Source organism: Chrysemys picta, chromosome 2, assembly GCF_011386835.1.
Source record: "Chrysemys picta bellii isolate R12L10 chromosome 2, ASM1138683v2, whole genome shotgun sequence".
In the NCBI taxonomy this organism is placed as follows: Eukaryota; Metazoa; Chordata; order Testudines; family Emydidae; genus Chrysemys; species Chrysemys picta.
In genome coordinates, this window is record NC_088792.1 from 130,659,131 (window position 1) to 130,683,405 (window position 24,275).

The window sequence follows — 24,275 nt, forward strand, 5'->3', positions numbered from 1 at the left end:
AATCCATCTAGATATTAAATAAATCACTGGAAGTGTAATGCTTTTCACATTTGGTTAATAATTATTCTGATTGACCCTAAGTCTTTAATAATTTTGATATTATTTGGATATATGAGTATGTTCCTCCATCAGGTATTTCAAGTGGCTAATAACCTTTGTAGCCCATCCTAAACAAGCATACACACTTCACATAGTTATTCAAAGCTTATTTGCAGTAGTGAACGTGTAACCGAGTTTTGCTTTTCACACTGTTCCAATTTTGTATATAAAAATACTGGACCTTTTAAAAACAATTTTTTTAACTCCAGGAACGTCTTCTACTTTCTTTACTGCCTGCTCACATTGCCATGGAAATGAAAGCTGAGATTATTCAGAGGTTACAAGGCCCCAGAGCAGGCCAGCTGGAAAATACAAACAACTTTCACAATTTATATGTCAAGAGGCACACCAATGTGAGGTATTGTATTTTACTACCATCTATAAACCAAGTCAGCAAAGCATTTTTTGGCGGGGGGAGGGGTAGAGTGTGGATGGAAGGTGGTTTTACCATGCTTTTTAACCACTTAAGTTTTGGTACAAAAATATTGTATTTGATCAAATTTGTATTTGATCAAATTTGATCAAACGCTTAACAACAGATTCCTTGTTGCAGCCAAGCATAGCTATTTTTGGAACCAACTCAGATAACTTTATAGAAGTCATCCTCTGATTTACATTAGAATGGGCTTTCCTCATTAATCCTGATGTCTTCGTAAAATTTCCTAATCTGTAGTCTTTCAAGTTGAAAGGCCAAAGTCTGTGTGAAGTTACTCTGAATTTCCAGTTATGTCAGTTAGAACAGAATTCAAGTAAGGCTTTTAGCAGAGCATAAATAGAAATGGCTTTAACATAGACTGAGTGCTTGAGGACATATTTATAGATTCTGCTGCAAAATCTGATGATTTATCAAACTCAGCATTTCTAGAATTTATGGGCGGGGAAGTTGTCTCATAACTCTTGTGTCAAATTAAAGGGATTGTACTATGGCTCCTATTTCTGGAGATAGAAAATAATAACACAAAGAACTGGGTGAATAAAAGAAATCAGGTCACTTATTTAGATACCTGAATGTGAATTTTGGAGCCTGACTTTAGACTTCTATTTGTAACAATGTTAATTTATATGATATTCTCATCTTCTTAGCAATTTGCGGAAAGTGTTAGATAAGATTAGATAATGTCTGTGTTTTTTATCCTGGATTGCTTATAAGAAATAGGTCATAAACACTTGATACATATCTAAAACCTATAGCATTCAATAAGCATGAAATCAATTGGATTTATATAAAGTAATAGGTATCTATCAACATTACTCTGAAATATCCTTTCTCTTTAACCATCCTGTAGGTCCTCAGTTTTTAAGAGCTAATACAAAAGTCAAGTATCAGAGGGGTAGCCGTGTTAGTCTGGATCTGTAAAAGCAGCAAAGGGTCCTGTGGCACCTTATAGACTAACAGACGTATTGGAGCATGAGCTTTCGTGGGTGAATACCCACTTTGTCAGATGTCATAACTCAAAAGGAGGAAGAGCTGAGTTAACCTTGTCAAAATTCAAATCTCTGAGTTAACATAAATCTACCCAGCTAACTTCAGAGAAAATGACCCTTTTTTGTTCATTATAGTAGTTTTACAGATTATATAATGAGAAACCTGAAATATATTTGAAATTAAAGTTTTAATAATTATTTCCAAACCTGCTGCTGGAAAGATCTGGATCCTCTAATTAGACACAACAAAGTGTGCCCATGAAAGAAGCATAGTATGAACTAAGGAATAATTCTGTGAAGAATGTGTGATTATGTCTCAGTGCAATGGCATGTCACTGCCTTGTCACACAAAGTTGAAAAAAGATTTTTAAGGAGCTGTGAATAAATAGCTGTGAGCAACACCTTGATTTATGCATATGGGCCTGATTCTGCAATGTGCCGAGCACTTATTTTTGGATTTTGCTTAGGGGTAAATACTTCTTTATTCTAAAGCTAAGGAAACTGATAATCAAGAGTGTTTTCCTTTCCTTTGTAGTATTTTGTATGCTGATATTGTAGGATTCACTCGGCTGGCTAGTGACTGCTCACCTGGAGAACTGGTGCACATGCTTAACGAGCTCTTTGGCAAGTTTGATCAAATTGCAAAGGTAATTATCTGCTAGGGCTTTTCTCATTTCTGCTACAGCTGTTTATTATTACTGTGCAATGCTTTCCTCATGGGAACTCTACACTTTCCTCTTGGCAAGGGCACAGTCTTCTGGGCAGCAATGCTCAGGCTTTAAGCAGGAGAGTTTACTGAAACCATGTGGAGATTCTCCAGGAGGATAAATCCTCTTGCACTAATGAGAACAATGTTTCTTCTTTGAGTGATTGTGTAGTGGACGTCAGTTTGTGCATGTGCTCCATGCACTGGACAGTTTTTCTTTAGCTGTGTCCATGTGGTTTGCACAGGCGTCCCCGCTTTCCTTATGCTTTGTAATGAGGGAATAAATTAGGCTGCTGGACCACCACCATCTTAGTTCCTCATTACCCCTCATGGACTAGGATGCAGCTTCAGTCTATGTGCTGACTTCTATTCATAAAGAGTTTATAAGTGTTTATAATCTTTATAGTTTCTTAGTTAGTTTTTAGTATAGTTAGTTAGGAATTAGTTTAGCAGGGGTACGGTTCCTTTCCGCTGTAGTATCTGCAGGTTGTTCCCAAGTAAAACTAAGCCGCATAAGGAGTTTCAGCTCCAAAACTTCCTCATAGAGTAGGGCATGAAGGTGGGTGTAACCTATGACTGAGGAGACCCACCTCTAAGTCAGCCTGAAGAAGGTAGGAATGCTTCTACTGTCCTGTGCTGCTCTAAGATCTCTGTGCTCTCCACTCCCACCTCTGACTATGAGAGATTGAAGAGCAAAGATAGGGCAGAAATGGAGAAGGGAGATATGAGTGATCCCATAAGGACAAGAGGGAATTTCCCCATCCAAGCCCTCTAAAAAGAGGTGGAAGTTGTTTTAATTGGAACTTTGAGAGCTGCACACCAACTCTCCCTCTGAAGCTGCACAAATCCTCTGTTTTTTTCCCTACCTTTAAAGGCTTACTTTCCAACTACCTATCTGCCTAGACAGAAATCATGCCCAACAGATGGGTACAAGAGGTCATATTCTCAGGGACACCATCCAGTTCTCTTCCCTCTACAGCCCCCCACCTCCTTCTCCCTTCTCTTTTGGGGACCCCTCTCATGAGAGCATTCTTCTGCAGGAGGCAGACTTGATCCTTGAGTGGAGGGCAATAGAACTAGTGTCTTCTACAGAAAGGAGTTCAGTGGCACCGCTATGGGCACCCGCATGGCCCCACAATATGCCAACATTTTTATGGCTGACCTGGAACGCTTCCTCAGCTCTCGTCCACTCATGCCCCTTCTCTACCTATGCTACATTGATGACATCTTCATCATCTGGACCCATGGGAAGGAGACCCTGGAAGAATTCCACCATGATTTCAACAGCTTCCACCCCACCATCAACCTCAGCCTGGACCAATCTACATGGGAAGTCCACTTCCTAGACACCACAGTACAAATAAGCGATGGCCACGTTAACACCACCCTATACCGAAAACCCACCGACCGCTACGCCTACCTTCATGCCTCCAGCTTCCGCCCCAGACACACCACACGATCCATCGTCTACAGCCAAGCGCTGAGGTACAACCGCATCTGCTCCAACCCCTCAGACAGAGACCAACATCTACAAGATCTTCACCAAGCATTCTCAAAACTACGATACCCACACAAGGAAATAAAGAAACAAATCAACAGAGCCAGACGTGTACCCAGAAGCCTCCTGCTACAAGACAGGCCGAAAAAAGACACCAACAGAACTCCACTGGCCATCACCTACAGTCTTCAGCTTAAACCTCTCCAACGCATCATCAGTGATCTACAACCCATCCTGGACAATGATCCCTCACTTTCACAGACCTTGGGAGGCAGGCCAGTCCTCGCCCACAGACAACCTGCCAACCTGGCATATTCTCACCAGCAACCACGCACCACAGCATAACAATTCTAACTCAGGAACCAACCCATGCAACAAACCTCGATGTCAACTCTGCCCACATATCTACACCAGCAACACCATCACAGGATCTAACCAGATCAGCTACAACATCGCTGGCTCATTCACCTGCACGTCCACCAATGTTATATATGCCATCATGTGCCAGCAATGCCCCTCTGCTATGTACATTGGCCAAACTGGACAGTCACTACGCAAGAAGATAAATGAACACAAGTCAGATATCAGGAATGGCAATATACAAAAACCTGTAGGAGAACACTTCAACCTCCCTGGCCACACAATAGCAGATGTAAAGGTAGCCATCTTACAGCAAAAAAACTTCAGGACCAGATTCCAAAGAAAAACTGCTGAGCTCCAGTTCATTTGCAAATTTGACACCATCAGATCAGGATTAAACAAAGACTGTGAATGGCTATCCAACTACAGAAGTAGTTTCTCCTCCCTTGGTGTTCACACCTCAACTGCTAGCAGAGCATCTCACCCTCCCTGATTGAACTAACCTCGTTATCTCCATACTGATTTATACCTGCCTCTGGAAATTTCCATTACTTGCATCTGAAGAAGTGAGGTTCTTACCCACGAAAGCTTATGCTCCCAATACTTCTGTTAGTCTTAAAGGTGCCACAGGACCCTCTGTTGCTTTTTACAGATTCAGACTAACACGGCTACCCCTCTGATACAGTTCTATTTGAGGTAATTTCTCATCCATGTGAAGACATGGGGATAAAGACCAATTCTGGACTTGAGAGAACTGAACAAGTGCATCTGCCGCCTAAAGTTCATAATGATGACCCTGTTCTCCATTATCCTGTTGCTGTAAATATAATGTAAAGTCCGTTTATTCATGTCTGAATACTGGAGACATAACAGAAATTTTTGAAGCATTCTTGATTCATTGCTAATTTCACACACTCAGCAGCTGACCTCCCAGTGATCTGCCACACTCCATTTACCATCTCCTTGTTGGTGATCTCCTACTATGATGACCTGCTACTATTCCTTCTATGATAACTTTCTTGAGATTATTTCCATCTCTACCCCTGATGTGCCCAAACTACATAAGTTTGCACCTGTAGATTTCCAAGAGTAAGTCCGCTTCTCTCCAATAATATTTCTAACTTAAGCATTCATCTTTTCCATCCAGGAGATAATACAGAAGTCTTTGACAGCACCACATTTTAGAAACTTAAATTTTCCTCTTGTCAGCAACATTAGTTTCCAAGGATTTTACATATGTATGTTGCTGTGGAAAAAATGAAGCTTTCCACAAGTCAAACCTTTATACATTTCAAGATGCTACATGTTTTCCACCCTTTCGACAGAGAGTCTATGGCTGAGCAAGCCATCCCTATTTTTTTTTTTTCAGATTTCTTGGAGCAGCCTCGTTGGATGGATATGGATGGTTCCAGATAATTAAATTAATCTACTTTGGCAGCATTGAGCGTGATAGTTTTCATTTTATACCAAAGTTCATTTGGATTTTTCTCTTCTTTCACCTTTCGCAGTGCCTCAAACCCATTCTCGACAGAAGTCATGGAATTTTTGTTCATTCTGGACAAGTCCAGATGCAGTGGTCATGCTGAACATCTTACCTTTTTAAGTTTTAACTTTATTTTTGAAGCTAATGGTTGATGGTCTGACCTGCAGTCTGCACTCGGGAAAGTATTTGTCCATTGGCTGCTCAATCCCCAGCATCCCTTTATCATTATTTTATTATATCATTTAATGTATTGTTATTTGGTTCTTTATCATGCAATTGGGTGACCTCCAAGTATAGAAACATATAGAACGTTGGGTGAAGATGTTGTTTGTAATGACCAGATGATAAAAGCAGCAAAATTCAAGTAAATGCCTTTTTCTCCCATTTTATAAACCAAGACCATGGTTTCCCATTACTTCTTTATGAGAGCTTTCCACTCTTACTTTTCTGTTCAGATCTCCAGTTAAGAGGGTGATGTCTTTGCTTGGCATTTTAATGAGTGTCACTTCATTCAATGAGAAGTCATTGATCACATCAGCAGTAAGTGCTATCATAGGGGCTAAACATGTACAGTCAGCACATTAACTCACTTTGTTTGAAGGCAAATTTTAATGATTCTGTCTCTGATTGAATTATATCCAAGCATACATTTTGATGTCTCTTTGGATAATATAAATGAAACCCTGTTTTCTCTCACTGTCTTGGATCCTGCGTAGTACACTGTATCCCCATCCATTTTCATTAAATGAAAATCAATGGGGATATGGTGACATGTATTGTAATGTCAAATACAAATACATGTCACGAACATGAAAATACATGTCATGGACATGTTGCTGCTTCCAGGGAGCCACCCGAGTAAGCACCACCCTCATCCTGAACCTCCTCCAACCCCCCAACCCCGTCCCATCCCTGAGTCCCCTCCTGCACCAAAACTCCCTCCCGGAGCCTGCACCCTGTACCACAACCCCCTGCCCCATCTCTGAGCCCCCTCCTGCACCCTGAACCCCTCATTTCTGGCCCCACCCCAGAGCCCATATCCCCAGCCAAAGCCGTCACCCTCTCCCGCACTCCAACCCCCTGCCCCAGCCTGGTGAAAATGAGTGAGTGAGTGCGTGATGGTGGGGGAGAGTGAGCGACAGAGGGAGGGGGATGGAGTGAGTGGGGACGGAGCCTCAGAGAAGAGAGCGGCCTTGGGGGAAGGAGTGAGACAGGGGTCAGGGCAAGAGTGTTCGGTTTGGCAACCATACTGGGAGCTAGTGTTAGAGAAGGAGCTAAGATTGTGGCAGTCTGGCACTCCTCTTTATTCCCCTGGTGCAGAGCATGAGAAGAGAGGAGGGCGCTTACACAGACTGCATAGCTGCTGCTAAAGAAAAATTATCTGGTGCTCAGTTTATGGAGCACATGTGCAACTTGAAGTGCATTACTCATAGTGAAAACATTTTAAAAGACTTGGGTTACTACAAGGTGAATAAGCCATTCTTACAATCTAAGGACCCACTAAAGCACACGCAAGTGGACAATAAAAATAGAATGTTGACAGTCCTCCCAGAACAGCTTTATTTAAATTAACAAGGAGTAAAAAACTGAAAGTAGAAAACTGAAAAATATGATCAAATAACTATTGTAAATTAACTAATAGTACAAAACATTGCAAGCCAACCTTACTTCCAAATACCCACACTGAATGAATCCCCCTTACACAAAGACTAGCTTCCAGTGGTGTAGAGTAGAGGATCATTCTTTTGTGTGTTTGCACAGCACCTAGCATAGCAGGGCCCGAATCCAGGCTTTGGCCACTAGGCACTACGGCAATACACATACACATGTCCTAACTCAGATACCAAACACTTAGTTACAAAAACCTCAGTTTTAGGCCAGCTTGTAGATGGGAGGGCCTGGAGCTGTGGGTGAGAGGTTCCAGTGATCGGGGAGAGGGTGCACAAGCAGCAATAATATGAAGTGAAGAGCTATCAGGATCTAATAGTGCCTCCTATGTAAGAATGAGATGCTAAATCATGTCATGAGGTTCCACAGATCTGCTCACTGTTTTTATCCTCTTTGCTCGGGGAAGGAATTCAGATGCTTCCGAAGAGAGCAAAATCATAAGAACATAAGAATAGCTATACTGGGTCAGACCAAGGGTCCATCCAGCCCGGCATCCTGTCTGCGACAGTGGCCAATGCCAGGTGCCCCAGAGGGAGTGAACCTAACAGGCAATGATCAAGTGATCTCTCTCCTGCCATCCATCTCCACCCTCTGACAAACAGAGACTAGGGACACCATTCCTTACTCATCCTGGCTAATAGCCATTAATGGACTTAACTTCCATGAATGTATCTAGTTCTCTTTTAAACCCTGTTATAATCCTAGCCTTCATAACCTCCTCAGCCAAGGAGTTCCATAGGTTGACTGTGCGCTGTGTGAAGAACTTCCTTATATTTGTTTTAAACCTGCTGCCCATTAATTTCATTTGGTGATCCCTAGTTCTTATATTATGAGAAAAAGTAAATAACTTTTCTCTTATTCACATCTATCCTTCTAAGGGTTTCTCCTGTCTTGGTCTATGGCCTGACATTTTATCAATGGTAGCTTCAGCTCTTCCAACAAATTATTTGAGAGACTTGATGATAAAAGAGCAAAAATGACTCATTCAGTCAAAGTATCATTGAGTTACCATACTATCATGATTTCTGCTAAAAAAAAAATTGAATAGGAATGAAGAGGATTTTACCCTCGTTTTATTCATATTATTTATTTTATTTTACTTTTATAAATATTCAGACCTGACTGGACTCTCATGAAGTATGTAAAAGTGCCTTACTAATATGGCAGACTATTTTCTGACTGGATGAATCTTAATGCTGTTAAGTATTGATAGAAAGACTCTTTATATTGCTTTAAAGGAGTTCAGAGGTGTAGGAATATAATTTTGATTGTTAAACCAAAGAAGCATTTAGAAACATTTCCACAGGGTCTCAAGTATAGAAGGCTTCTAATTACAGGCATGTCCCTGAAAGGTTGCTCTAATTTGATTGTGGACATTTATTTTTTTAATTTAAATTTATAAATCTCAGTAGCCAAGTAATAATATATTCACATGTTATAGGCTATGCCCTTTTCTGTTTCACGTGCGAAGGAAAGTGGGTGAGAGAGACTAGGTTGCACATTACTCTCTAACAGCCCTTTTTAACCTACTTAGAGAGATCCTGTTCTTCCTTAACAAGATGTCTCCATTGTAGTTACCGATATATCATTAGATGTAACATGCATCATGATATAATATACATCCAGTCACTAGTCATTTTGTTTATGTAATTTGTCACGTGACTATCTTCTCATTGATTTTGCTTTTTTCTTCAGGAAAATGAATGTATGAGAATTAAAATCTTAGGTGATTGCTACTACTGTGTATCTGGACTACCTATATCTCTTCAAAATCATGCCAAGAACTGTGTGAAAATGGGATTGGACATGTGTGAAGCCATAAAGTAAGTGCAGTGACTTTGTAACTGGACAATATTTTTCTGTCAACAGTAAAAATGTCATTCGTTTCCATCTGCAGTTCTGCTTTTGGTTTATATATTTCAGTAGCTCTGTGTTCATGTTTCAAGTCCAGATCCAAAATGACAATCTTGACTCTGTCTGCAGCAGCCGAAGGTTATTGAAATAAGTTGTGTCAAGCTAAGGATATGGTCCCATCATTGTATAAAGTATTAGTTAGACCACATTTGGATACTGTGTCTTCTTTGGGTCACCTTTTTGGAGGAGTGATTTAGTTATTTAGCCAACAAAGATGGTGATGAGAATGAAGGGGATTACAAATAAGGACAGATGGACTATGACAAATCCAGTGAGACAATACACAAAGTTCTTTTAGTCCAGCTTCATAGTAGGCACGCTTTTTAAATTATTATTACCGATAATAATTAAATTCCTGTTATCAGCAATTGCTGTTAAATATTTCTGTTATCAGTTATTCACAATGAAGCTTTTCTGGGCTGGTTAAAACAAACAAAGGATTCCCATGGTTAGAGTTTTAGACTAAGGGCCAGATTCACAGATGCACTCCAACTGCTTCCGCACTGCTCCAGCAATTCAAAACATCTGTAAAAACACCTAAACTGGCAGTTATACTAGGTTTATATCAGCTTTACTTAAACAGAATGCTCAGGTGGTATTAGTGAATCTGGTCTACATGAGATTGCTAGTCCGGTAGCAAGGATTTTTAGTAAATCTGTCAATTTGTGTATGACTGGAGAATAGGTAAATCATACCTATATGTAAGAAAGAGGAAAAAGCTTTAGACCACATTCTGAAGGAATTAATAGTTAAATTAATAGATGTAAACTGTAAAGAGTATGTATCACAACATAAATTCACCAAAGGTAGGTCATACCAGACTAACCTACTATTTTTTTTCTTTGAGAAAATATCTGATTTTTTACATAAGGGAAGTGTAGTAGATCTAATATATTTGGACTGCAGTAAAACATTTGATATTGATAGTTAAATTAGAGAAGATGGAGATTAGTGAAAGAATTATAAGTTTGCTAAGGAAGCGGCTAAAAGGGAGATAACAACGGGTTGTGCGAATAGGAGAATTGTCACAGGCTGGAGAGAGGTTACTAGTCAAGTTCTTCAAGGATTGCTCTTCATTAACATTTTTATTAATGACCTTGGCACAAAAAGTAGGAGTATGCTCATGAAATCTGATGATGACACGAAGTTGAAAGGCATCAGGGCAGTGGGAGATCGGAATATTATGCAGGAAGAATTGGATGATCTTGAGGAATGGAGTAATAGAAATGAGATAAAATGTAATGGTAAAAAGTGCAAGGTCATGCACTTAGGGACCAATAAGAATTTCTTGTATAAGCAGGGGGTTCATCATTGGAAAGTGACAGACGAGGAGAGAGGTGTGTTGGTAGATAACAGGCAGACGATGACCCACCAGTGTGATTGCTAATGTGAAAAATGCAAATGTGATCCTAGAATGTAATAGGCAAGGTATTTCCAGGAGAGATAGGGAAGTATTTAATTCTGGTTGTTGGGGTTGGTGTGAGGGTGGCTGCATGGTGTTGGTGGCCTGTGACTAGATGATCTAGTAGTCCCTTCTGGCCTTAAACTCTATAACTCTGTGAATTCCAAAGCCTTTCTTTGGACTAGTACAACAGCTTTTGTTTTTTGATTCTGAGCTGGTAGAGCCATTCTGTCTTGGATGGATATGACTTTCCTGGGCTTGGAGAGTCTGGTGTTATGACAGCATCTAATGAGGAGATGGGCCTACCGGCTCATAGGTTAAGGTCTCAGTAGCCAGAGTTGAGTTTGGAAAAGGCTACTTCTCCTGTAACGGATAGATAAGAAATGAAAGCTGTGTGTCTTTAACAGACCACTCCTTTAGTTGAATGCATGTTACACACAAAAGAGTCTGTGTTAAGAATATCTCTTTTAATACAATTGAGTTAGGAAAATAAGTGCTAGCTGTTGATATGATTGTTGCTTTAGTTTTCTTAGATGTAGTTATTTGGTAGGTATGGTGAGATTTTGTAAAGTTAACATTTACTTTTAAAAACCTGGTTCATTTTTACTCTTTTTATTATTATTTACTCTGTAAGTATTTAGGCTAGGATTTTCAAAAGAGTCTTGTGCACCTAATTCCTGTAAGCTCCATTGAAAATTCAAGCCTTGGACTTGTAGATATCCTGAATAATATCTTTCTTTCTTCTTTTAATACGTGGTTGCACCGTTTATTCTTTGAAAGAATAATTAGAACTGGGAATAGGGGAATCTAAATGTAAAGTGAGTGAAATTTCAGAGAGATTGCACTTAGACCTGAGAATTTTATACAAGAAAAATAAAGATCAGGGTGGATTGATATAAATTAAAGTGATTTAAATTAGAAAGCAGGAAACCTTGATTTAAATCATAAGTTTTAATTGTGTTTTTCATTTGTACTTTTTAATTATTTTCCTAAAGAAAGGTTGAGTCTCGTTAGCTAGTAACCAGGAAAACATACTATTTGCAGCTAAATATAATAGGGCTGTGAAGTGATTAAAAATAATTTTGATTAATCGTGTGATTAAAAGATTAATTTTGATTAATTGCATGATTAATCGCACTGTTAAACAATAATAGAATACCATTTATTTAAATATTTTTGGATGTTTCCACATTTTCAAAAAATTGATTTCAATTAAAACACAGAATACCAAGTGTACAGTGCTCACTTTATATTTATTTTCATTACAAATATTTGTACTGTAAAAAACAAAAGAAATAGTATTTTTCAGTTCACCTAATACAAGTACTATAGTGTAATCTCTTTATCATAAAAGTTAAGTTTACAAATTTAGAATTATGTACAACAAATAACTGCATTCAAAATTAAAACAATGAAAAACCTTAGCGCCTACAAGTCCACTCAGTCCTATTTCTTGTTCAGCGAATTGCTCAGACAGACAAGTTTGTTTACATTTGCAGGAGATAATGCTGCCTGCTTCTTCTTCACAGTGTTACGTGAAAGTGAGTACAGGTGTTCACATGGCACTGTTGCAGTAAGCATCGCCAGATATGCTAAATATTCCTATGTCCCTTCATGCTTCATCCACCATTCCAGAAGTCATGCATCCACGTTGATGACAGGTTCTGCTCAATAACAATTCAAAGCAGTGCAGACCGATGCATGTTCATTTTCATAATCTGAGTCATATGCCACCAGCAGAAGGTTGATTTTCTTTTCTGGTGGTTCGGGTTCTGTTTTTTCTGCATCAAAATATTGCTCTTTTAAGACCTCTGAAAGCATGCTCCACACCTTATCCCTCTCAGATTTTGGAAGGCACTTCAGATTTTTAAACCTTGGGTCAAGTGCTGTAGCTATCTTTAGAAATCTCATATTGGTACCTTCTTTGAATTTTGTCAAATTTGCAGTAAAAGTGTTCTTAAAATGAACAACATGTGCTGAATCATCATCTGAGACTACTATAACATGAAATATATGGGAGAATGCGGGTAAAACAGAGCTGGAGACATACAATTCTCCCCCAAGTGGTTCAGTCACAAATTTAATTAACACATTATTTTTTTAATGAGCATCATCAGCTTGGAAACATGTCCTCTGGAATGGTGGCCGAAGCATGGACGTACATATGAATGTTTAGCATATCTGGCACATAAATACCCTGCAATGCTGGCTACAAAAGTCCCATGTGAACGCCTGTTCTCACTTTCTGGTGACATTGTAAATAAGAAGTGGGCAGTATTATCTCCCGTAAATGTAAACAAACTTGTTTCTCTTAGTGATTGGCTGAAGAAGAAGTAGGACTGAGTGGACTTGTGGGCTCTAAAGTTTTGCATTGTTTTGTTTTTGACTGCAGTTATGTAACAAAAAAAATCTATATTTGTAAGTTGCATTTTCACGATAAAGAGATTTCACTACAGTACTTGTATGAGGCGAACTGAAAAATACTATTTCTTTTGTTTATCATTTTACAGTGCAAATATTTGTAATAAAAATAATAATAAAGTGATGGTTTAACCAGCATTTGAGGATTCTCCTGGTGCATTCCTGAGGGAGTGTGGGGTATGATTGGGGTGTTCTTATCTCTGGCTTCCAAAATAGCTCTTGGGACAGACAATTTAGAGGATCGGGGAAATGCAAAGATGTCGTGGTGTCACCTTTGTCCTATCCCCCATCTTTCCTTAGCTTCACTGAGCACTTCTCAGTTATGACTGAGAGTCTTATCTTAAAACTGTTCATTCAGAAACTGAAGCTGGTGTAGAATGCGTCAGCCCATCCGTTAAGCAGAGATCTAATTGCACTATTTCAAGGTAGAAACATCAAATAAATGTACAAATTTAAATATTTGAGGAAGTGCTCTACTATTACAACCAAATACTCAGGGCCGGCTCCAGGTTTTTTGCCGCCCCCAGCAAAAAAAATAAAATAAAATAAATAAAATAAAAAGGCCGGAGTGTCACCCCTTGAAAAGGGCTACCCCAAGCACATGCTTGGAACGCTGGTGCCTAGAGCCAGCCCTGCAAATACTTCAGTTCATGTTAGTCTCTTTCTAGGATGTTTCTGGCACTTAAACAACTATTAATGTGTTCGTATAGTAATTATGCTCAATAACTTGACAAAACTCACCACTAGTAATAAAGTCCAAATACTGTTTGGGAAGCTTCCGATATGTCTCAAAATATTACACCATCTGGATGTCCAGATTTTTGGTAGTGGTCTGTGTGATTTGTTGTAACAGTGAATTGGACTTTGGTTTTAAAGATTACCCAGCTTTTTTGTAAGCTTCAGTTTCTAATTGCAATGTTTCTGCATCAGTTGCATTCAAAGAGTATCTATACATGGTATTAGCAACTACCTGGAACTTACCAGGTACACTCTGCCTATGCATTGCACCTGTCATGCATAATACCATTTCTATAGATTGTGTGTACCTGGTTTTAGCTAACCTTCAAGACCTTGCAATAATACTCCCCCTAATTCATAGTTACAGGCATCCATGCTTACTGGCATCACAGATGTAACTTAAGTTACTTAAGTATTGATTCTTGAGACAGTAATTCTTTCAATCTATTGGATACCTGTTCTTGTGGTATGCTCCAGGAGAGGTACCTGAGTGGGTATGTAGATGGATAGAATAGGAAGTGCTCTTGCATATCAGACATTCATTGAAGGGATGTAGCCTTTCTGAAAGGCTGGATTCATATCTTGTTACTTGATGAATCATATATAATATTATTTTCAGTACTGGAATGGAATCAGGAGGGTGCATTTCCTTAATGTTTTTTTTAAAAATCCAAATACAAAAGTGTGTCTTCTCCCTTTACATCACTTTCAGTTATTTATGGTACATCAAGTATTTATCTTTATTGAGCTTGAGACTTATGGACTTCATTGTTTCCAATGAAATATTTTGTTCATTGAACATTATATCATCATGTTTCTCTTTAGTCATATACAAGAATACCATCCAGTATTAGTAACTACCACTTCTAGGTGCAACAGGAACTCTGGTATTTTCTTTTGGAAGATCTTAATGCACTAATGATTCCATACAAATGTTTTTGGTAATAATACTGTCCAAATGTTGTGATACAATTGTTATATGTATGAGAGAGACAAACTAGGTGTGGTAATGTCTTTTATTGGACCAACTTCTGTTTGTGAGAGAGTCTTCTTCACCAACAGAAGTTGGTCTAATAAAAGATACTATTTCGCCCATCATCTAATGTCCTGGGACCAACAGAGCTACAATACTTCAAACGGCTATTTGTATGAGAAAGATAAATTATAAACCACATATTGGTTAAATAGTTTAATTAACCAGCATTAAAAGCTGATAAGAAATTACAGAAAGCAAAATAAAGATGGTTAGGTGATAGAGTTCATAATATTAAAAAATAAACTCAAAATAGGAAATTATAACTTTCAAGAGATAATAAATCAGTTTACTAATTCAAGGTCTTATTACAGCCTTGTTACAAAGGGAAACTTCTGTACTACTCTGGGCAGGTGATTTTGGTATCAGCATGGAATTGTGGATTCTTAAGTATTGATCCTTATTTACTTCCAACCAAGTTTATATGGCACTGGAATTATGGAATTGTTCACATCAGTTCAACCAAACAATTCTACAGTAGAATTTAGAAATTTAGACAAATAACTTAATTATCAAAGAATGTCAATTCAGTTCAAAATTACGTTGGCCAAGAGATACTTATAGCCAACCTTTGCCACTTACACATGCACAAGGATATCACACATTAAGCCCAAAAAGATAATATTCAGTTCTCTTGACCACAAAATCTGTATGATTTTTAGGCTAAATCTTTGAAACACTTCTGGTTTCTCACAATAATTTTTGCTGTAGAGAAGACCAGTTTCCCATTACAAATAGTACTAGGCTTAGTTATGATAAGTTCCTCAATGCTCTCAACTCCTTATTGATTTAGGGTAACTTCTAGACAACTAAGACTAATCTTGTTAGCGAAATACAAATACACATCATACATTTAATGTACTAGGAAGTGTGACAAAGTTCCTCCTCTATCTTGGTGGGTCCTTCGCTTATTGGCGGATTTTCTTGCCTCAGAGATTCACTATATGGGTTGGGAAACAGCCCAGAGACCTTCCCCCTCTGAAAGAACCCACAGTCCAGGTCAATTGGGAGGTTTGGGGGGAACCCAGGCCCGCCCTCTACTCTGGGTTCCAACCTAGGGCCCTGTGGACTGCAGCTGTCTATAGTGCCTCCTGTAACAGCTGCATGACCGCTACAACTCCCTGGGCTACTTCCCCATGGCCTCCTCCAAACACCTTCCTTATTCTCACCACAGGACCTTCCTCCTGGTGTCTGATAACGCTTGTGCTCCTCAGTCCTCCAGCAGCACACCCTCTCACTCTCAGCTTCTTGCTCCCAGCTCCTCACACTCGCACCACAAACTGAAGTGAGCTCCTTTTTAAAACCCAGGTGCCCTGATTAGCCTGCCTTAATTGATTCTAGAAGCTTCTTCTTAATTGGCTCCAGGTGTCCTAATTAGCCTGCCTGCCTTAACTGGTTCTAGCAGGTTCCTGATTACTCTAGTGCAGCCCCTGCTCTGGTCACTCAGGGAACAGAAAACTACTCATGCAGTGACCAGTATACTTGCCTTCTACCAGACTCCTGTACCCCACTGGTCTGGGTATGTCACATATCCCTCCCCACTGCTCAATGCCAAGGGGTTGGGCAGCTTGGGATGCCAGACAGTGCACACGTGACAAGCCATCGGCATTGCCATGACGGCTCCCTGCTCTGTGTTGCACACGGAACTGGAAAGGTTGGAGGATAAGAACCATCTGGTCACCCTTGTGTTCTTCTCCTTGTTCTGCTGCATCCATTGAAGAGGGGCATGGTCAGTCACGAGGACAAATCTGCCGCCGAGCAGGTAGTAGCGCAATGTTTCCATAGCTCATTTTACAGCAAGGCATTCTCTCTCCACCACTGCATATTTTTGTTCCCTTGGAAGGAGTTTCCGATTGAGGTGTGTTCCTTTTCCCCGACCATCTGTGATAGAACGGCCCCCAACCCTACTTCCGATGCATCCGTCTGCAGGATAAACTCCTTGGTGAAATCAGGGGCTATCAGTACGGGGTTATTGCAGAGGGTAGTCCGTAGGTCTGTGAATGCTTCCTCTGCTGCGTCAGATCATCTCACCAGATCAGGTCCACAGGCTTTCACTAGGTCTGTCAGGGGGCTTGCCCTTGTGGCAAAGTGGGGGATAAATCATCGGTAATACCCCACCACACCTAGGAACGCCCGGACTTGTTTCTTGCGACTTGGTCAGGGCCAATTTTGGATGGCCTCTAACTTGTTCACTTGGGGTTTTAACAGACCTTTTCCCACAATGTAGCCAAGATATTTGGCCTCTGTAAACCCTACAGCGCACTTGGCAGGGTTTGCTATAAGGCCAGCTCACCTGAAGGCATCGAGGACTGCCTCCACCTTTTCCAGGTGGGTTTCCCAGTCTGGGGTATGTATGACCACATCGTCCAAGTAGGCAGCAGCATAACTGTTATGCGGGCATAATAGCTTGTCCATATAGCGCTGGAAGGTAGCTGGGGCCCCATGTAGTCCAAAAGGGAGGACAGTATATTGAAAAAGACTCTCTGGTGTAGAGAACGCAGTCTTTTCCTTTGCGTCTTCTGCAAGGGGAATCTGCCAGTATCTCTTTGTCAAGTCTAGGGTAGTCAAGTACCAGGCATTACCCAGACGGTCCACTAGCTCATCTATGCGAGGTATGGGGTACGTGTCGAACTGGGATACTTCGTTTAGTTGCCGGAAGTCGTTGCAAAATCTTGTGGTGCCATCAGGTTTGGGCACCAGCACGATTGGGCTGGACCACTGACTGTGGGATTCTTCGATGATCCCCAACTCCAACATTTTTTTTACTTCTGCTTTTATTGCCTCCCTTTTTGCCGCTGGCACCTGATAGGGGCTCATTGTTACTCTGGACCCAGGGTTCGTGACGATGTGGTGATATGTCTCGATTGTTCGACCCGGTTTTGTCGAGAACACATCTTGGTTCCGGAAGATCATCTCAGACACCTCATTCTTCTGGTCTGGTGTTAAATCGGGAGACACTCTCACTTGTTTGGAAGGCTTGTTTTCCTGGGGTAGGTCTTTTTGGACCGTTGTGCATGCCTCTTGTGCATGCCAGGGTTTCAGAAGGTTAACGTGATAAATCTGTTCTTGTTTTCTGCGTCCTGGCTGCCGCACCTTGTAGGTTACTTCCCCCACGGGTTCAACCACCTCATAGGGCCCCTGCCATTGGGCCAGAATCTTGCTTTCTGCCGTGGGTACCAACACCATAACTCAATCCCCTGGTTGGAACTGTCGCACTTTTGCCTGGCGATTGTAATGGGTTCGCTGGGCCTCCTGTGCCTTCTCCAAATGTTCCCGCACAATAGGGGCAACCCGGGCTATCCGGTTTCACATCTGCATTACATGCTCTATTATATTTCTCCCCTCATTGGGTTCCTCTTCCCAGATCTCTTTGGCGATATCTAGTATGCCACGGGGGTGATGCCCGTATAATAACTTGAAGGGGGAAAACGCAGTTGAGGCCTGTGGTACCTCCCAGATAGCGAACATAAGGTAGGGTAGTAGGATGTCCCAATCCTTCCCGTCCTGACTTACCACCTTCCTTATCATAGCCTTGAGGGTTCAGTTAAACCTTTCTACCAACCCATCAGTCTGCGGATGGTAGACCGAAGTTCTCAGGGTATGTATATGGAGCAGCGTACAGAGGTCCTTCATTAGCTTCAACATAAATGGGTTCCTTGGTTGGTTAATATCTCCTTCAGTAGCCCCATTCGGGCAAAGATCCCCACCAGCTCTTTGGCTATAGTTTTAGAGGCCGTGTTCCGCAGAGGGATGGCTTCTGGGTAGCGAATAGCATAGTCCAAAACAACAAGTATATATTGGTGGCCCCGAGCCGTCTTCTCCAGGGGTCCCACTAGGTCCATGGCTATTCACTCGAAGGGGACCTCTGTGATGGGGAGGGGTACTAAAGGTGCTCTCAAGTGGGGACAGGGACTGTGCAGCTGACACTCCGGGCAGGAGGCACAGTACCTCCGCACTTCTTCATGTACTCCGGGCAAGAAGAACCATCGTAGGACTCGTGCCAGGGTCTTCTCTACCCCCAAATGCCCCCCAAAAAGATGACTATGAGCAAGACTTAATACAGTGTTCTGGTGTTTTTGAGGTACTAGGATCTGCTGTACCTTCTGCCCCTGTACTGGTGCAACCCGGTATAAGAGATCCTTCCTCATTATGAAGTAGGGTCCTGGTCCTTGGGTTTTTCCTTCCACGGGATCCCATCTATTTCAGTCACCTCCTTCCTAATGTTGTCATACCTTGGGTCTTCTGCCTGGTCCCATCCAAAATTTCCTCTCGTGGGGCTAATCTGCCCAAGATCTAGAGGCCCAGTCTCTGTTGCCTCTACTGGTTCAGAAGCATTAGGGTGGGGGTCAGGGTCAGGTGCTTCTCCCTCCTGCATGGCTTGCTTTTCAGCTGCGCGGGTCCGCCTACCTACAAGAGCGACCCTCTGGCTTTGGGTCAGTATTTGGGTTCCCAAGGCCTTAGCTGCCCTTCTTTCCCTTTTTGTCTTTCTACCCTGTCTGGGAGTGGAGAATAAATCTGGGGATATTTCAAAGATTGGGGGTTGACAGTCTGCTGTGGATGCCTCATCAATTTTAGGGTCCCCATCTTTCTCCAATCCCCCTACTGGGAATAAGTTTCCAAACCCTGGGAAGTCCCTCCCTATGAGCACCGGGTATGGGAGTTTAGGGACTACACCTGCTGCTACCTCAGTAGTGTTCCCTTGGATCTCAATTTTTACTGGGATGGTGGGGTAGTAACTAACTGTCCCATGGACACATGTTATCCCTGTACGTTTAGCCTATAGCAGCTAGCTACACTTCACGAACTTCCCTGAGATAAGCATGATAGCACTCCCAGAATCAACCAATGCCGTGGTCCCTACCCCATTTAAACAACAAGGAGTCTGGTGGCACCTTAAAGACTAACAGATTTATTTGAGCATAAGCTTTCGTGGGTAAAAACCTCACTTCTTCGGATGCATAGAGTGAAAGTTACAGATGCAGGCATTATATACTGACACATGGAGAGCAGGGAGTTACTTCGCAAGTGGAGAACCAGTGTTGAATGAGCCCTTGATGGTGTGGCTGATGTGGTTGGGTCCTCTGATGGTGTCACCAGAGTAGATATGGAGACAGAGTAGGCAACGAGGTTTGCTACAGGGATTGGTTCCTGGGTTGGTGTTTCTGTGGTGTGGTGTGTAGTTGCTGGTGAGTATTTGCTTCAGGTTCGGGGGTTGTCTGTAAGCGAGGACTGGTCTGCCTCCCAAGGTCTGTGAGCATGAAGGATCATTGTCCAGGATAGGTTGTAGATCGTGGATAATGCGCTGGAGAGGTTTTAGCTGGGGGCTATATGGGATGGCCAGTGGTGTTCTGTTATTGTCCTTGTTGGGCCTGTCCTGTAATAGGTGATTTCTGGGTATCCGTCTTGCTCTGTCAATCTGTTTCCTCACTTCCCCAGGTGGGTATTGTAGTTTTACGAATGCTTGATAAAGATCTTGTAGGCGTTTGTCTCTGTCTGAGGGGTTGGAGCAAATTCGGTTGTATCTTAGGGCTTGGCTGTAGACGTTGTTGCCTACTCTGTCCCCATATCTACTCTGGCGACACCATCAGAGGACCCAACCACATCAGCCACACCATCAAGGGCTCATTCACCTGCACATCCACTAATGTTATATATGCCATCATGTGCCAGCAATGCCCCTCTGCCATGTACATTGGCCAAACCGGACAGTCCCTCCGCAAAAGAATAAATGGACACAAATCGGACATCAGGAATGGTAACATACATAAGCCAGTAAGTGAACACTTCAATCTCCCTGGTCATTCTATTACAGATTTAAAAGTCACTATCATTGAACAAAAAAACTTCAGAAACAGACTTCAAAGAGAAACAGCAGAACTAAAATTCATTTGCAAATTTAACACGATTAATCTGGGCTTGAATATGGACTGGGAGTGGCTGGCTCATTACAGAAGCAGCTTTTCCTCTCCTGGAATTGACACCTCCTCATCCATTATTGGGTGTGGACTACATCCACCCTGATTAAATTGGCCCTGTCAACACTGGTTCTCCACTTGCGAAGTAACTCCCTGCTCTCCATGTATATAATGCCTGCATCTGTAACTTTCACTCTATGCATCCGAAGAAGTGAGGTTTTTACCCACGAAAGCTTATGCTCAAATAAATCTGTTAGTCTTTAAGGTGCCACCAGACTCCTTGTTGTTTTTGTAGATACAGACTAACACGGCTACCCCCTGATACTCTGCCCCATTTAGTTTCACTGGTCTGGTATACATATGTGGGGTTAGTGAGACCCCCACAAGGTGGATTAGGGAGCATGGATCTGGCCAGTTCCCCAGAATACACTGCATAGGCTCCTCAGCACTGGGACACTGTGCAGCTATGTGTCCCCACTCCCCGCAGGCATAACATCTGTATGGAGCCCTAGGCGTTCCCCGGTCTCTTGGTTTGGGCAGTCTAACATCACAATCCTCTTCTCCCTCAGTGCTCCGACTCTTTGTGGCCTCTGATGGGCCTTCAGCCTCTCTCTTTTTCCACCTGGGCCCTCCTGGTGGCCCAGTCATCCGAACTTTAGGGCGTGGTGCTGCTAGTTTAACCCAGGGTGCCTCTTCCTTAACTGGTTGGGTCAGCTCCCTCGCTGTCCTTCGCCTCTCTACCAGGGCAACATCCTCGTCATAGGTGGATGGTTCGTTCTGGCTTACCCAGGCACGAAGGTCTGGTGTTAGTCCCCTCATGTATCGGTTGATGACCAGAACCGCTAGTATCTCTTCCGGACTCCGGGACTTTGTTTGCAACCACTTTCGTGCGAGATGGATGAGGTCATACAATTGGGACCGCGGGGTTTTGTCTTCCTGGTACCTCTAACTGTGATACTGCTGGGCCCGCACTGCTATCGTTACCCCAGATCTGGTCAGGATCTCTCCTTTCAGCTGTGGGTAGTCTGCTGCACCTCTTCAGGCAGATCATGGTAGGCCTTCTGGGCCTCCCCACACAGGAATGGGGCAAGGATGCCAGACCACTGATCTCAAAGCCAGGCCTCCAGTAGGGCTGTCCTCTCAAAGGCCAGAAGGTATGCCTCTACATCATCCTCCCATGTCATTTTCAATGGCTGGCCCGTATAAGCCGCGTCCCATCATGGCCGCGATTCAGCTCTGTAAGAGACTTTACCTGGTTTACCAGTTCCCGCAACATAGCTCGGTCTTGAGCAGCCTAGTCCATCAGCAGGCGATTAGTCTCTTGCTGCAGCCGCGCTGCCACCTGTTGGGCGGCTGCCTGGACACGGGTAGCATCCTGCTGGGCCGCCGTAGCTTGTATCAGTGCCCACACTACGTAATCCATTGTGGTGAAAAAAAATAAACCCTCTCCCTTTTTTGTTTTTGTTTTTTGTTGTTGTTGTTTTGTTTTAAATCACCCTCCTTCTTCCGCCATACTGTGCACCCTAAGATCCCACTCTTGACACCAGTGTGACAAAGTTCCTCCTCTATCTTGGTGGGTCCTGCGCTTATTAGCGGATTTTCTTCCCTGATTAGCCTGCCTTAATTGATTCTAGCAGCTTCTTCTTAATTGGCTCCAGGTGTCCTAATTAGCCTGCCTGCCTTAACTGGTTCTAGCAGGTTCCTGATTACTCTAGTGCAGCCCCTGCTCTGGTCACTCAGGGAACAGAAAACCTGCTTAATCTGAGGCTAATAGATCTCTCCCATAGATCACTCTCCTGTAGCCCTCTGGCCTGGAGGGGGATAGGTAGGGGGCTGCTCCTCCTGCTACTAGGCTCTCCCTACAACTGCAGCTGCTGCTGCTCCAACTACTCCCCTGGCTGGGCCAGATCCCCCCTCCCCTTCTCTGCTACCTGCTTGCTGGCTGGCTGCTAGACCCCCCTACACACCCTTGATTGCTGCTACTCCAGTTACAGCCCCTTAGAAGGGGCCTGCTGGCCCACTCCCCAGAGGAGGGGAGGGAGGGACCCCAGCCATTGCTCCTGCTGCTGTGGATACCACCACCACCTCCACCTGAGAGGGGTCCTTCCTGCTGGCCACCAGACTGCTGCCTGGAGCTGCTGTGTTTGCTGCTGGGGAGCTGCTGGATCCCCGAGGAGAAGAAGAGGACCATCTGCCAGTGCGGGAGCGCGTAGGAATTCTACAGACCACCGTGGAGGGGATTCTCACGGACTGAGTAATTTTTGAACTGTGTTCTTGTGGTGGGGCTCTAGACTGTGTTTGTGGAGACACAGGGTGTGGCGTGGAGCCTGCTCCCTAGTCCATCTGTGTGTCCCCCGACCCCCACCACCACCATCATCGTTCCCCCTCCACCACCCCCACCGGCTACTCACCATCTGCCTCGAGCTCCTGCCTCTGGGACTCAGCTGCTCACCTAGGCTTGCCACGCCCTGTTGCCACCATTGGGCCTGATACAGCAGCCAACCTAAAAAAGACTTTATTTTTGTTGCAAGCGCACGTGGGTGCACGTGCCCCCCCCCTTTTTAGACTGACCCCCTTCCCCCTGCAGCAAGTCCCCAGCTTTGCCCCTGCTACCTACCCATTTGCCCCTTGCAGCCTTTTGCCCCTCTCCCTTGCCCCAGCCCCTCGCTAGCTCCAGTTTGTTTGCCTGCCTCGCCCTTTCCCTTTGCAGCCTTTGTCTGTTTGACCCACCCCAGCCTCTGAAGCTAGCCCTGTGGTTCCTCTGCCCCACTCCCAGCCTGGTTGTCCCTTTCCCTCTGCGGCCCCCTTGTCCTGATTAGCCCCTCCCCTCGTGCGCCCATGTCCCCTCCCATGTGCTTGTGCCCCTCCCTGTTTTAGTTTGAACTTGTCTCACTGCATCTCCCAATGCTGTTATATCCCCACTTCCTTGGTGCAACTAGAGGAGCCGGAAACCCTCCCCGAGTCGGTGACTGACCCCTAGCCGTTGATAGCCCCCCCATCCAGCCCAACTCCTTTTTTGGTGCCCTCCTCCCCTGCCTGCAGCCTAGCGGGGAGAAGTGGTCAACCTGCATCCCGTTTCCTGCCCCCCTCCGGTGTTTGTTCTCCCCCGGTCCTCATTATGGCAGGGGACGAGGCAAGTGGGATCCCTCGGGCAGACCCTGCTGCCCCTCCTCCACCCGCCCAACCATCATCCCCTTTAGCCTCTACCTCAACCGCTGCTGCCGAGCCACCTGCTACCACCCCTGCTGGAGCACCGGCAGCTGCGGGTAACGAGGTGACCTCCGCTGCTGCCACGTCCCTTGCCCCTCCGACTCTGGGGGAGCCCCCCCAGCCAGCAGGAAGGGCCAGGGCACAAAGAAAGTTAAAGGCCCCGCCAAAAAAGCCAGGCCCTTCATGGCGGGGGTTGCCCCCACTGCTGTGGCCCTACCACCGGCCGCAGCGTCCCTCCTTGCTGTTCCCTCCACCAGCTCTATGGGTATCCCTCCTCCGGCCCCCAGGGCATACGCCCAGGTGGCGGCGATCCCCCCGCCTGCCGCTGCATCATCATCTCAACCGACCACCGCCTCTGCTACCATCTATAGCGGCCAGGGCCCCTTCCCCACCTTGACCAGGA

At 43.7% G+C, this 24,275-nt stretch overlaps 1 protein-coding gene across 1 annotated transcript in view; it reads left to right on the plus strand.

The window, feature by feature from the left end:
• The window catches only part of ADCY2 (adenylate cyclase 2), a 362,288-nt gene that overhangs the window by 317,176 nt on the left and 20,837 nt on the right, over positions 1-24,275 (plus strand). Inside the window, exons 5-7 of the mRNA XM_065584203.1 lie at positions 309-457; positions 2,060-2,171; positions 8,935-9,062. Of these exons, the coding sequence (XP_065440275.1) occupies positions 309-457; positions 2,060-2,171; positions 8,935-9,062 (389 nt within the window). The remainder of the gene's footprint in view (positions 1-308; positions 458-2,059; positions 2,172-8,934; positions 9,063-24,275) is intronic.